Below are 15314 nucleotides of genomic sequence, written 5' to 3' on the forward strand. Positions count from 1 at the left end.
AGGACACAGACAAACTTATCAACATACAAGAATTTATTTATTTATTTTTTTCCTCAGAACTCCCCTTTTATTAACATTTTGCATTACTAGGGTACATTTGTCACAGTTGATGAACCAAGACATTTTTATTCACTAAAGTCCATACTTTATTTAGACTTCATTCATTTTTCCCCAGTGTCCTTTTTCTGTTCCAGGATTCCATCCAGGAGACCATATTACATTTGGTTGTCATGTCTCCTTAGGCTCCTCTGGGCTGTGACAGTTTCTCACACTTCCCTTATTTTTGATGGCCTTGAAAGTTTTAAAGAGTACCATTCAGGTGTATTGTAGCATGTCCCTCAATTTGAATTTGTCTGATATTTTTCTCATGATGAGACCGGGTTATGAGGAAGAAGAACACAGAGGTGAAGTGCCCTTCTTATCACATCTTATCAAGGGTATGTACTATCCACCTGACTTGTCACTGCTGATATTGACCTTGGTTACCTGGTTCGGGTAGTGTGTGTCTGATTCTTCTACTGCAGAGTTACTCTAGTCACCCCCCGACACACACCACACGCACTGTGCGCTTTGGAGGGAAGTCACTCTGCACAGCCCACACTGGGGGGGGGGGGGGGAGTGATGTTCCACCTCCCTGAGGGCAGAGGAGCTGCATTAACTATTTGGAATTCTTCTGCTCAAAAGACTTGTCTATTCTGCCATTTATTTGTTTATTCAACCATTTACTTATAGCAGTATGGATTCATGGATATTTTACACTTTGGCACATATTCCAATGCCACATTATTTATTTGGTTGCTCAAATGGTCCCAACCTTGGCCACTGGGAGCTCTTTCAATGGCTCCTAACTCCCTGCAACCTACGCACCTGTCACTGTGTGTGGCTATGAGCACTTTCTCACCTCCTGGTGCTACATGATGCTCCAGGCTCATCCTACATTATTCCCTGCTCCAGCCCTAGAATTGACCATTTCTCCAAGGAGTTTTTTTTTTTTTTTTTTTCCCCTGGAGAACGATATTAGAATCCGAGATCTGGGCATATCATGTGTAAACTAGGTTTTATTTATTTATTTCATTTCTTTTGTTTAATTACTTTTTATTTTTAATTTTTAAAAAATTTTTAAGGGCCGAGCCCGTGGCGCACTCGGTAGCGTGCTGCGCTGGCAGCGCGGCGACGCTCCCGCCGCGGGTTCGGATCCTATATAGGAATGGCCGGTGCACTCACTGGCTGAGTGCCGGTCACGAAAAAGACAAAAAAAAAAAAAAAAAAAAAAAAAAAAAAAAAAAAATTTTTTAAAAATATTTTATTTTATTTTGTCGATATACAATGTGGTTGATTATTGTGGCCAATTACCGAAAACTCCCTCCCTCCTCCCTCTCCCTCCCAACAATGTCCTTTCTATTTGCTTGTCGTATCAATTTCAAGGAACTGCAATTGTTATGTCTTCTTCCCCCTCCCCCCGGTTTTTGTTTTTTTTGTGTGTGTGTATTTATTTACTTATTTTTAGCTCCCACAAATAAGTGAGAACATGTGATATTTCTCTTTCTGTGCCTGACTTGTTTCACTTAATATAATTCTCTCTAGTTCCATCCATGTTGTTGCAAATGGCAGTATTTCATTCTTTTTTATAGCTGAGTAGTATCACATTGTGTAGCTATACCACATTTTCCATACTGCTTCCATGAGCTCTTTCTGAGGAATCCACTAGAGATGAGCTTCAGAATACCAAAATAACTAGAGACACTGACAAAAGGACTATGTATCTGGTGAGCATCAGATACATACTTGTTGAACCAAGATTAAATGAGGATTAAAAGCGAGTACAAGGGCAAGCTTGTTAGCTTACTTGGTTAGAGCACAGTGCTGATAACACCAAGGAACCAAGGTCAAGGGTTCAAGATCCACATTCAGGCCAACCAAAAAAAAAAGTATAGTATGTAATGGCAGACTGGCTAGTTAGCTTAGTTGGTTAGTGCATAGTACTGATAATACTAAAGTCCAGGGATTGATTCCTGTACAGGCCAGCGGCCGAAAAGAAAAAGAAAATATGCAATGGCTATATGCTGGTAGATGTATTTATAGCATGACACAAAACAATGAGAAAAAATAGGCATAGGGCTCGCCAGTTAGCTCAGTTGGTTAGAACACAGAGTTATAACACCAAGGTCAAGGGTTCAGATCCCTGTACTGGCCAACTGCAAAAACAAAAAAAAAAAAAAAAAAAAAAGAAAAGAAAAAGAAAAGAGGGATAGCATATACAAAAATTTTTAAAATTAATTTCAGCAATAATATTGGTGGTGGTACTACTAGAATTGTGTACTAGCAGTACATACGTGTATATACATCTCAACTCACTGGCCAAAAAAAGGGACAGTTTGAGTTTCAATAAAAAGAATTACAAAGGATTGAAACTCATCAAATATGTTTAAATAAGTGAATTCATAATAATATTAAAACAGGCAACCATATGAAGATGGCTGGAAACCAATTCATTATCTTGAAAACTGGATAAATAAAAAGAAAATAATAAAGCATTGGTCCTGCCCTTTTCTATATGAATGTACCGCTAGGTAAAACTGTATCAACTGTAACCAAACAGCAGATGAGGGGATTTTGTGGGGAAAAAAAAATGCTAAGAATTAGAATATCACCATTTTTCAACCCCCCATCAATCAATAGATCTAGAATCTGAACACCAATGGCTGCCAACACCAGAAAGTGAAAGATGGCTCTTCTTGCTTTCTCTTTTCTTCCTGAACAATTCAGTTCTAAAGCAATCCTTTCAAGCAAGACAGGTATCTGTACAGGAGATGGGCGCTGACAGTGAGGTGGAGCCACAATGGCCCAGGGCTGGTGAGCTGCACAGTTATTAGGCATCGAAACCCAAATGCAGCAGGGAGCGTATCCATACAGAGATAGCATAGGCAAGGAGTCAGACCAAAGTAGATTAAGGAGGGTATGTATTCAGGTGAGAGAGAGTGATGATGGAAAACTGAGCACATAAGCTAATATATTAAGTATAACAGGAGCCAAGTTTCTTCTTATTGGACAAAGGAGTTAGACATATGGAAAGGGAGAAAACTAGAATGAACGCTGTAGTGATGGATTAGAATTGGAGGTACCAGTGTAAACTCACAGCTTTTAATAAACATAAAATATATAAATATAGATGTAAATATGTATGTATAGGTAATATAGACACATAAATAGATACCTATTCCATATCTATTTACTGAGAGGGGTTGGGAGTTGCAACCTGATAGTAACGAGCACATACATCTTGTATTCTAAATACCACTCTCTTCACTAAAAGGTCTAGCGCTTCCTGGGGAAATGGCTGAATCCTGAGCTTGGGCAGGGACAGTATACAATAAGACTGAAACATCCTATCATGCTAAAAGTAAAGAAGTCCTCAAAAAATGAGGACATGTCAAAAGGGCAGATAACTTGAAAGAGTTCCCAGTGGCCAACTTGGACAACTTCATCATTAGAATAAATATTTATAACCCACTGAATAAAGTAAGAAACCAGGAGTCCATCCATCACCTAAGAACAAGGTATTTCCCCTACATAATTACAAAACCATTATCATATCCAAGAAATTTTACACTGCTTCAATATTACCTAATGTCTCATCCATGTCCATACTCAAACTTCTGCAACTGTCCCCAAAATACTATTCATGACTTTTTTTTCCTATGCAGGATCCAGTGAAGTTTCACTTGGTTCATTTGGTCATCATGTTTCACTAACTTTCTTAATCTAAGACAGCCCCTAAATCATTTGCCTTTCATTACATGAACATTTTTTGAAAAGTTCAGGCAAGCTGCTTTTAGAATTTTTCACATTCTACATTTATCTGATTTTTTTCTCACAATTAGATGTAGGTTAAACATTTCTGGCAAAAATACTTCATAAATAATGTGTACTTCACAATGCATCACATTTAGAAACATAGTAGGGTTTATCCAATTTCTGGTGCTAAAACACATTTCTAATATCTCTATATTTTAAATTCAGAAAACAAAGGACAGGCTTATGCATCTAGGAGTTATTCTATTTAACATAAAACTGAGGCATAAAACAGCCTGAACAAATAGCCTCTGAGTCCTAATGAATAAGATCCAATCAAACACGCTGTTTTAGAAGCTGCAAAATTCTGGGATAAGCACTTCACTAGAATTCAGTCTCTAACATATTTATATCGAACTGTTTGATCCCTTGATTGTGGTGATGGTTACACAAATATATGCATTTGTCAGAACATGCAGAACTGTTCACTAAAAAGGCTGAATTTTACTATATGTAAACTATACCTTAATGAAAATATACACACACCCCCACAACTTAAGTTATACATTCCAAGAACCCTCTATACACCAATATTAATGCCATTACAGTATATTTAATGATTAAGTATATACCTCTTTATCATCTTCAGATTTCCTATCATCCTCCTCTTCCTCTTCTTTTTCAGATTTCTCTAATTCCTTCTGTTCTTCTTTTTGTTCTTCTACTTTAAGCTGTTTTGTCAATCGGGCTATTAACTGGGATTTTAATCCTTTGGAGCTAAGAGCTCGACTTTCTAATTCTTTTCGGAGGTCATTTACCTAAATATATGGAACATAAAATCACATAAAAAGAAAATGGGATATTGAAGTAGGGGACAAACTAACTAGAATTATCTTTTGTCTGATTTTTTAAAAAGCTGGTGAAAGGAATACTTGTATAGTTCATTACGATGCTTGTGAAAATGCAAACTAATAGAATACTTTTGGAAAATAATTTGAAACCTGTTTTAAGATGCTTAAAAAAATTTTTTAAATGCCCTTTGACCCAGTTAATCTATTTATCTACCCTAAAGAAATATCCTAAACACACACACACACACACACACACACACACACACACACACACACACACACACACACACACACACACACACACACACCTTTATAGATTTACTTATAATAGTCCCTCCCTCCAAAAAAGTGAAGAATCTAAATGTCCAATATAATACCAAAGAAAAATCAGCACACCAATTAGATTGAATAGTTGAGAACATTTATATAAAATAATGGGGAAAAATTAATGTTAACTGAAAAGATAGCAACTTTTGTATGCAACATGAGTAGTGCCAACCAACCAATCAATCACAAAGACTGTACCCAGTGGGAAAAAAAGATCTAAATTTTAAGAGTACTTATGTTTGATAGGCTCGAATAATTTTTTCTTTATGTACTGTTTTAAAAAATAAGCACGCATTATATTTATAATCAAAAGAAACAAGTTTTTTTAAAAAACAAGTTTTAAAATACGGAAACTCAGTAGCAAAGCCATCACTTTGACAAAAAGTCCTGAAGCACAGGCTTATTTAACTGCCTATATTTTTGAATCTATAGTACTCTATATGAAACCTTATGCTGATAACTTGGAAATAATGCAAAAATAACAAATAACCATTCTTATGATGTACATTCTCACTTATTAAAAAAGCAATGTATGTTAAAAAAAAAATGGTTCAAATAGCCACAGTATTGTTCCCTAAAATATGTGTAAAAGTAGAAATTCATTCCCTTTCCCTCTAGTCCATGACCTTGGGCACTGGGAGGTTTTGATGTTACAGAGGTCCCATTATGTGGGGTAGAGCTATACATTGAACTTGCATATGACTGAAACAAAAAGAGTATGAAAGTAACTAAAACATGCTGAAGACACTGCCGTCATTTTTATAAAGAGCTTGTTGAATGCTTCCTATATGCTAAATATTTCTGAGACCACCGGACAGTTCGGAATCCAGAATAAATACTACCTGGAGGTTTGTCGTCTGTGTTTTGTCTCTTCCTACTCCTGGCCTGGCCTGAGCATTATGTTACCCTACATAGTATATTTCGGCCAAGCACTATAACGTAAGCTGAACCTTTTCTGGACTTCTGCTGACTTGTTTCATTTCTTTTATATAAATGTGATTTCTCAGAGGTTGATATTAAACAGTATTCTTGTCCTGTTCTTTATCTGAACTGTTGATTTTAATTAAAATTAAGTGCTAATGACAAAAACAAAAACCAAAGATTCGTAACAAAAGGAGAAAAACTGTTTTCTACTGAGAATAAAAGTTAACCAAAAGGTTAACATTTATGTGTTAAATAACAAGCTGCAAAAGCAAGTAATGATCAGCCTCTGATCTTCTGACTATTAATCTATACAAAGATCAAAAGATGCAAAACTATACAAAGATCACAGGTTCAGAGACATGGGAAAAGTAAAACATGATACATGTACACACGATTAGTATCACTATAGGTTAACCAATGATTTTGAAATGAGGCTATTAAATTATTATTTCCTTCCCAGTTTAGATGTATACCAATTTACATTTTACTTTTAAACTGGTTTTTAAAACAAGATTACCTTTTTCCTATGTTTCTTGAATTTAAATTACTTAAACGTAGAAATCCTGGTTTCCTGATCAGTTCCAACACCAGAAAACAATGTTACACTATAGGCACTTGTATAATGCAGGCCTTCAACAGATATTGGCTGAACTGGTTTATAGAGTTGCCTTTTGTTTAACTTATACATGTATAAATAAAATATATTTATATAAAATCAGTGGACTTCATCCTGAATGGCTATTATCTGAAAAAACACTGCTCTCATTCTCACCAATGTTACTCTAATTCCTGCTCAGAGATTTCAAACTAAAAACCATCAATTTCAATCAATTTCAAAATTACCCTCACTGGGGCTGGCCGTTTAGCTCAGTTGGCTAGAGCACCAAGGTCAAGGGTTTGAATCCCAGTACCAGCCAGCTGCTAAAAAAAAGAAAAAAATAATTACCTTCATTGTCTTTGGATCAAGTTTAGACCAATGGGTAGGAGTGGAAATTTCTTTAGCTTCACCATCATCCTTCTCTTCTTCATCCTGATGTGCAAAGTTAAGAACATAATTACTATTCTGAAACCTTAAAATAAAAGTAATTTATTTTTAAAAGTCTGTTGCTGATCTGTGCAAGGTCACAAATGTTTCAGATTGTCTTCTCCTAAAGTTATTATTTAGGCAAGTTCACGTACATACATTCTAACACTTTTAACTGATCACAAAGACACTCATCAGCCAATCAAAGCCAGATCTGTGAAACACAAAAGGGTGATAAATTATAACACAAAGGATATCAGGGATACACAAACACTGCCGGTCTCCACTAACCACACAGTGTGTGATCTTGCCCCAATTTTCAAGCCACCCAAAGACTGATTTAGTCAGACCTTTGAAATGTACCAAAGACGTTGCCACATAGCCTGAAATTTCAAATCTCTCAGACTTGTGGTTGTCCAATTTCAAATATCCATGACTAGAACTGATGACCGTGAAGGAAAAAATTTTTTAAATTTTAGAAAATGGCAAAATGTTTAAAATGACTTAATACTGAACCTTGCTCAACAACTGGTCCCAGATTCCAGCAACTAGACCTATGATAAAAACAAAATTCTGTGCAATTTAAGCACAACTTATTTTCCTTTGAGGTCTCTGCACTCTTAAAGTTAGCATGATAGACAGAATGTTTAAGAGAAAAGAACATACAACTATACTGCTGAAAGCTGGATTACCAGTCGCTGTTACCAGTTATGTTCCTCCATGTGTGTTTGTTATGTAGTGTGTGGTGTGCATTTGTGCCTGTGTTCCTGTGCCTGTGAGAAGCGGAAATAGAAAAAGGGATTAGCGTTCAGTGCCTGTTCTCCATCAGCCTCCTTGCGTTCACCCTGAAGCTTCTCGACCAGCTGCTGCTTGTATCCTCGGGAGAGGGTTTCCCACTCTGAGCGGGTGGGAAGGCAATGCCAAACATCCGGGAAAAATAAAACCACTGTCTCCACATGAGCTGGAACTGTACGCCCCTTGTGGGTCTCCTCAGGGCGATGGTAGCGAATCTCTGCAAAACGGTACCTGTTGCAAGGGAAGAAGCATGTTGGAAAAAAAATTCTAAAATACATTTTAAAGACCCTAGTTCACTTGTAGCACATCAAGTAAAGAAATTTTGCTGCAAGAACTTGAGGTTGGTCTAAAGAAAAAAAAAATTATAGAAGCCATAGTTCCTCTTTTGGTACATTTGTACAATATTTAATTGGTTAAAAGAAGAATATGTTCCCCCAAGGCATTTTCAAGTTTGATTACAGAGCTACCCATATTTTAGAGAATACCTGAAGAAGCTGGATAGCTGTTCAGATTTCATGTGCTAAAAAAGAATATTCTCAATTAAGTCACAAGAAATATACTAAAATACACAGGACAAATAAGCCTCAAGAGAAAATATGGCTGAACAAAAATAATCAGCAACTACATCATTTTATAACAAAGGAATTACAATGAAATGAAGTTCTCTCTTGACGATCTTCTCCAGCTATGCATGAAATGAAAAGTATTTTCAACATACATCCAACTTCCAAAGTAAAGCATAACAAAGCATTTAGATTTTCAGTTTATTTTGATTAGTTCTTAATCCTTTTTCTCCAAAAACATTTTTGGCACCAAATAAACTTTTACTACAAATGGGGATTTTCCTTTGAGATTACCTGCATAACCAAGGTTGCTAAAAATAAGGGGGGAAAAAGGCTGATTGACAAGAACATCTACATAATCTACTAGAAAAATGTTTGTAATCAAGAAATGAACTGGTACTTACCATTGTGTGCATACACTTAGATCAATGCCTGTCAGAGCCTTACAACAACGAATAGCAGTCTTAATCAACACAGAGGGGTCTTTTTCTGGGTCTGGTCCATCCAACGAAGGAGACCAGTGGCCTCCAATGGCCATGGCTTCATCCTTGCCTTTCATGCCCACTAAAAACTAATTCAAAACAAAGAATCATTTACGTATATTATGCAACCTATCAAATTGCAAATAAAATACTTGAAAAGGAAAGGTACAAACCTTTCCAATATCATTTTTACTACCTCTGGTATCTGTCAGTCAAGGAAGAGTTCAGTTCATTGTGTTCCACACTGCATTTCAGCAATGGAATAGGATTTACACATCATAACTCACCCTTCTAAAATATTTCTTCAGATAGAGTTCTTTTAAAGAAACAAGCTATAATTCAAATTTTAATGGCATTCAAAGACACTCTAAATCCCATTACCACCAAGATTGTACTATGCTACAAATACTGAACTAGTGATATACAAATAAGATATAGCCATAATCTGCAATGAGAAAAACACCTACATTATTAAATTCTAAGTGCTGTGACAAAATAATTTTTTAAACTAATCAACAAAATTTTAAGCCATGTTTTTATGTATATACAGTTATAATTAAACAAACCAAATATACACCTAAAGTTAAAATAAATGTTTAATTTTACCTTAACAAGTCTAGCAGGATGTTGAAACCCATCTCGAAGTTCTTGTGGGTCTTCAGCAAGAGCGCATGACTTATGATACAAATCTTCCATACTAGGGCTAGCCATCAGCATTACCTATTATAGTCAAATAATTCAATCCTGTCAAAAGTCTAAAGTAATGTAAAAAAAATGAGAAGCACTACTAATTATCCTTACATTATTAGGTATCTGAAATTTTTTTATAAAAATGGAAATAGTAGAAATGGTATTAAATATATTATAATTATATAGTTTTAACTTTTCAGAGATTTTTTTTGATCAGTGTTTTAAAACAAAAGAAAATTACTGACCTTAAGCAATATACTGAATGTGACCTTGAAGAATAAGATTTAGTGCATTCACCTAACATCAAATTTTATCTGGGGCTACCAGAAGTTACATAACATTCCAAAAAGCTAAATAACATTAACTTCACATTCATATTTTTAGGCAGTTTAAACTGTTAAAACAATAACCATAGTTTCACAGCTTAAGAGGTGAAACAAAGAGAAGTTAAATTACTGAAATAACCAAAACAGAATCAGGCAGACAAGAAGAAAACATAGGTAATTCAGGTTTTCAAATAACAACTTTCTGAAGATTAATGCCTCATACCCTCTTATTATAAATAACTGCCAAGAAATTTAAGCTGCATATCACAATGGAATACAAACCTTTGCACTGTATAAGTGGTCAGCATCTGGTGGATCAAGAATGGCCACATTTTTTTCTAAGGATTCTACTTCTCTGTGCATTACATAGAAATTGCAGTAATTTCCCAGCTGAAATGGTCTTGACAAAGGGAAAGCATCCACCCATGTAAACTGAGCATCAAAAAAGTCACTAGGTATATATAAATTCTGATAACGGCGCCTTAGTTCCATCATGTCACAACTGGGACTGAAAAACAGACATAAGTAGTGAATAAAAAGCCTTAATACCAAAGGTAATACAAACATTCACTCAATTCTGAAGCTAAATATATAACCTGACACAATAAAAAGCAAGTTGAAAATGGACAGAGTCAATTATTAACTAGCTTAGAAAAACATGAAAATCTTATTTTCAAGTTTGTATACTCACAGTTTTGCATAAACGACCAGTATCTAAGTGCTACCTTTATTTCTTTACTTTTTTGTGTGTAGAGAAGACCCTTTGAAATGAAATAATTTCAACCCCAGCTCCAGAGAAGATCTGAACAGAAGCAGTTCTGCCTCAGTTGGAACAGCACATTATTTAAGAAAATTATGGTTCAAGTAGAAGGGATAAGAGTGGTACCAAATTAGTACTTGAGTGCCCCTCAATCAGGTTTATACAATGTAGAAAAAAATACAACTTTTATTCTATGGTAAGCTCCTATATCAAGCACACTTACATTCAAAATTAAATACAAAAATCCATGTGAAAACAAAATCTATTTCTTTGGATTTTGTTTGGATTATCCACACCTCCATAACCCACTATGTGAATGATTAAGAACCATACCTGGTTATTATGTTAAGAGGGGACAGGTTTCCTGACTTTTAAATCTGGCACTGACTTTTGAAAGGATGATTTCCATTTTCCTAAGAAGCAGAGCTTTTGGGCTGGCCGGTTAGTTCAGTTGGTTAGAGTGCAGCCTTGTAACAACACTAAGGTCAAGGGTTCAGATCCCCATACCAGCCAGCCGCCAAAAAAAAAAGCAGAGCTTTTAAAGGAGAGGAACTCAAAGGCAAATCAATCTGGTAAAAGGCCAAGAGATGTCTGTTAAAAGCACAATGAATTAAAATAGAAAAACCGTCTATAAGGTGAAAAGATAAATACATTGTCTTTTTTAGAGAACTAAAGACAAGGGTATAAAATATGAACTTATCTATATGAAGAGATGTCTTTATTTGAAGCCTAAAAATAAAAAATATAGAGTAATAAACTTGTTAGTTATGGTTGCTGATGTAATTATACCTTATGTGGATAAGATTCTGCTGTCAAAATAATAAAAATGTGAAAAAATGATATCTGAATTTTGTTTCTAAGGCAGTGTTACAAACAGAAAGTATGTGTAAGTTTCCCAGTTTCCCATCACCAGAATTTTTGAAGTCATGTTTTACTCCATAGGAGTAAAATCTATAATAAAACAAAAGAGATAAGTACAAATAAATAATTTCTTGGGCAGTCTCTTATAATCATAAGTAGTATAAGAAAATCTTGATTTCCACAACTATAGATGAGGATATGAACACTTTAAAATCAATTTCATTTATAATGGATCCATTTGATGTTCTGGAAACTGTGAACATCTAACTTGGAAGGAGCTGGATAGCTGTTCAATTTCATATCCTATATATCAACTCTTCCCAGAATAGCTTCAAAATTGAGAAAATAATGGTTAAAATCAGAGCTTCTCTATTTAATATCTTTGGGGCTAGGGAAGTGGTTTTGGTTTCAATGGGTTTCTCTGAAATATGCAGCTAGATATTTTCAAGTATAAAAGTAAATAAGGATAACAAGAAAACTAGTATAAATTAAGAGTAGTTGCTGATTTGACCACAATCAAGAGTAAATGAACACCAACTACTTAACATAATTAAGCAAAGTCATCACGAAAAATTTTCTTGGCATTAAGTAGTTTAAATAAAATATGCTGATTTACTGGATCTAGAATTGTATAGAAATTTTAACTTTTGATAGGCTAGCATTATGAGTACTAATTACTATACTTAGTTGAAATGTACCAATACCTTTTCAGGCCACTGAAGTGCATAATTATTTGCTCCTATGCCAAACAGCTTCAAACAATACTTTTTTTTTTTTTTTTTGTCGTTTTTTCGTGACCAGCACTCAGCCAGTGAGTACACCGGTCAGTCCTATATAGGATCCGAACCCGCGGCGGGAGCGTCGCCGTGCTGCCAGCGCAGCACTCTACCAAGTGCACCACGGGGTCGGTCCCAAACAATACTTTTAATGATTTTTTCTTTTTTTTTGGCAGCTGGCTAATATGGGGAACTGAACCCTTGACCTTGGTGTCACAAGGCCACTCTCCAAACAACTGAGCTAACCGGCCAGCTCAATGATTTTCTTACTTTACTGTCAATTTTTGTTTTTTCCACCTGTTAATCTATTACCTAGTAGCCACAACAACCCTTCTCCCCCACCATTAATTACTGAGAATCTACAACTGCCACACACTGGATTAAGTGCTTTATTTATATATTTATTTTTTCTTGGTGGCTGGCCGGTAGAGGGTTCTGAATCCATGACCTTGGTGTTGTTACAAGGTTGCACTCTAAACAACTAAGCTAACTGGCCAGCCAAGGCTTTAGATACATGAATTCAACCTCACAATAATTCTGCTAGTTGATATTATTTCTGTGTTGTAAGTAAAGCTAATAAATTCCTGGTAATTTGCCCATGACATCTTATTCTAAAGGCTGAATATTATTATTTATGCATATACATACACATATACACGTGTACATACATAACATAGGTCTATGAGTGTATATGTAAGTCTATGTTTCTATTATATTACACTGCCACAAGTAAACCTGAAATAATTGGTTCACTGTGGAATTACTGCTTCATCATATACAATGGACTATACATAAACTTAAAATTACCAATAAACCTGAGCCTTGTGTTATAATACCAAGGTCAAGGGTTTGGTTCCCTATACTGGCCAGCCAAAAACAATAATAAAATTATCAATAAATCTGGATCTTAAACAATTCTAACTTTAAGAAACAACTTCATCAGAGAAAAATTTCCTCCAGGATCTGCCTTTTTCAATAGATGACACCCTTAATGAGTATAAGAAAATAATGTAACTTTGCAGAGAACTAAACTGCTACTTCAAATTGCATTTCTGCCCTTCTATAAAGAGCACTAAATGTCAGGAAATGAACACTGCAAGAAAAATATCTATGTGATACATTCTAGCAAATTATACAAAATTAGTAATTCAATAAAACAATGAGAAAAAAAAGAACTTACCAATCTAAAGAAAATTTTGAAAATTGAACTGTGTAACGTGGAACAACACGGCGAACTCTTCGAGGTGACCGTTCTCTCTCTCTTCGAGGAGATCTTTCTCGGGATCGTTTCCTCTGAGGTGATCTTTCTCTGGATCTACGTCTTTCTCTCTCCCTTTCACGACTTAAAGCAAATTTTTCTAAAGTTACTAATATTTCTGGCATTAGAAAAGAGTTCTTTAATGAGATAAATATAATATGGAATATAAGCAAGATTCCACTGTATACTTTTTTAACTTTTAAAAATTGTGGTAAAATACACATAAAAATGGCTAAACAGTAAAATTTATATTAAGTGTACAGTTTAGTGGCATTAAGTGTATTCGCACTGTTGTTCAACCATCACCATTATCCACAATACACTTTTCAAAACATACCTTCGGTCATCTTTTCTGTTAGGCACTTGATCCCCTCTGTCATTCCTTCCTGAAAATCTGGATGGTGGATCTAACCTTCGTGCTGGTTGTGGCTGTGAAACTATACGGACAGGAGGCTGCAATAAACCAGCTTTAAAAGACACAGATAAAAAAATTTAGCATGTTTAGCTCCCTCACTGCAATGAGTCAATAAATTCCTCTTTGCTCAATTAAAAAAATTTTTTCTTTTAGCTTGCTTGCACAAAGTTCAAAAACATTACGTGGTTAAATTAGATGAACACAGCCAAACTGGGAGTCACTAAAATTGTGTTTTCAAAGTTAGCATAACTTATAATGTTTTTGAAAGAACAGGTACGTGCTCGCTTCGGTAGCACATATACTGAAAGAACAGGTACTGTCTTGAATTCTTTCTAGTATTAAAAATTAACAATTTCATTTTGAAATAATATAAGCTTTTATTTCCAGATAGGATAGCATAAGTCTACCTTCTTTGGTACAATACAAACTTAAAATAATGTATGGACAGATATATATTTTTTAAAAGTAACTAGAGTAAGTATCCACGTGCCTTACAACGACAGTACATTACTCATCCCCTTTTCAACATCTCATTTAAATAAAAATTTTAAAAGCTGTTATTCCTTAAAATTTCCTCAACCTCATTAGAATTATTTGATTTAAAGGTCTCTGAAGTAAATAGAACTATTAAGCATCATGGAAAATAAGAAACACAAGGATATAGAACAAATAATTTCATTCTTCCTAACTGATAACATATGAGAGTCACTATATCTCAGCTACATCATATTTTTCTGACACCAGACTATGATAAAGAATATTAATTCCAAGTGTTGAGCCTAGTATAGTGTTCAGCTGCATTATTGCTCTAATCTAGTTTGTAGGAGGAAAAAATTCTCAACTACTGTTTCCTAAAAAATTAGTCCAATGAGTCTGATGATTTTTTATCATGAATGGAAGGAATTCTTATGGTTTTTTTATGCTTACTTCCCTTTTAATGTCAGTGTCACCACTGAAACATATAGGCAGCTTTCAACTTAATAACACCCTCAATAAGACATCTCCTGTAAGAAATATGAGGGTTGTTCAAAAAGTTCACAGAGGTGCGGAAAAAAAAAAAAAGTTCACGGAAAGACTCATATTATCTTTTAATTATATTTTTCCACAAAACTTTTTGAACTACCCTCCTACTCAAAGCCTTAATAGGGTCATCTGAAAAGGACATAGGAGCCAGCTTGAAAGGGTTTCCACCAACTATATACGGACAATTAAATCATCAAAAAGAAAGACGACTGAGTATAAAACAATGAATACATAAAACCCCACGAGGCCACAAGGAAAAGAGGGTAAGAAAGAAAACTCATTGCCACCACTTGAGATGAGTTTTTACACCAACTCCTTACTCTGCAAATTGGTGAAGCGAACCCCCCTGATAGATAAGGGAAATTCCTCTCTGCAGAACCGTGACAGCTATTAGTGACCTTAGGAGGGATGATACAATTAGAAAAGCTCTCGTTCTGCAAACTCCAA

The 15314-nt window shown here is 35.0% G+C and overlaps 1 protein-coding gene and 1 non-coding gene across 6 annotated transcripts in view; both read right to left on the reverse strand.

Moving 5' to 3' along the window:
• The window catches only part of CCAR1 (cell division cycle and apoptosis regulator 1), a 51512-nt gene that overhangs the window by 15927 nt on the left and 20271 nt on the right, over positions 1 to 15314 (reverse strand). For all 5 annotated transcript variants that reach the window (XM_063102818.1, XM_063102821.1, XM_063102820.1 and 2 more), the window contains 8 exons: positions 13767 to 13896; positions 13352 to 13513; positions 10057 to 10282; positions 9365 to 9478; positions 8681 to 8847; positions 7734 to 7944; positions 6841 to 6924; positions 4425 to 4610 (listed from right to left, as the gene is read on the reverse strand). In XM_063102818.1, the coding sequence (XP_062958888.1) occupies positions 4425 to 4610; positions 6841 to 6924; positions 7734 to 7944; positions 8681 to 8847; positions 9365 to 9478; positions 10057 to 10282; positions 13352 to 13513; positions 13767 to 13896 (1280 nt within the window). The remainder of the gene's footprint in view (positions 1 to 4424; positions 4611 to 6840; positions 6925 to 7733; positions 7945 to 8680; positions 8848 to 9364; positions 9479 to 10056; positions 10283 to 13351; positions 13514 to 13766; positions 13897 to 15314) is intronic.
• LOC134382880 (small nucleolar RNA SNORD98) lies at positions 8979 to 9043 on the reverse strand. The gene has a single exon (XR_010024141.1). It is a non-coding gene; the product is annotated as a small nucleolar RNA SNORD98 (small nucleolar RNA).

The sequence above is a fragment of the Cynocephalus volans genome, chromosome 7 (assembly GCF_027409185.1).
Source record: "Cynocephalus volans isolate mCynVol1 chromosome 7, mCynVol1.pri, whole genome shotgun sequence".
Taxonomy (NCBI): domain Eukaryota; kingdom Metazoa; phylum Chordata; class Mammalia; order Dermoptera; family Cynocephalidae; genus Cynocephalus; species Cynocephalus volans.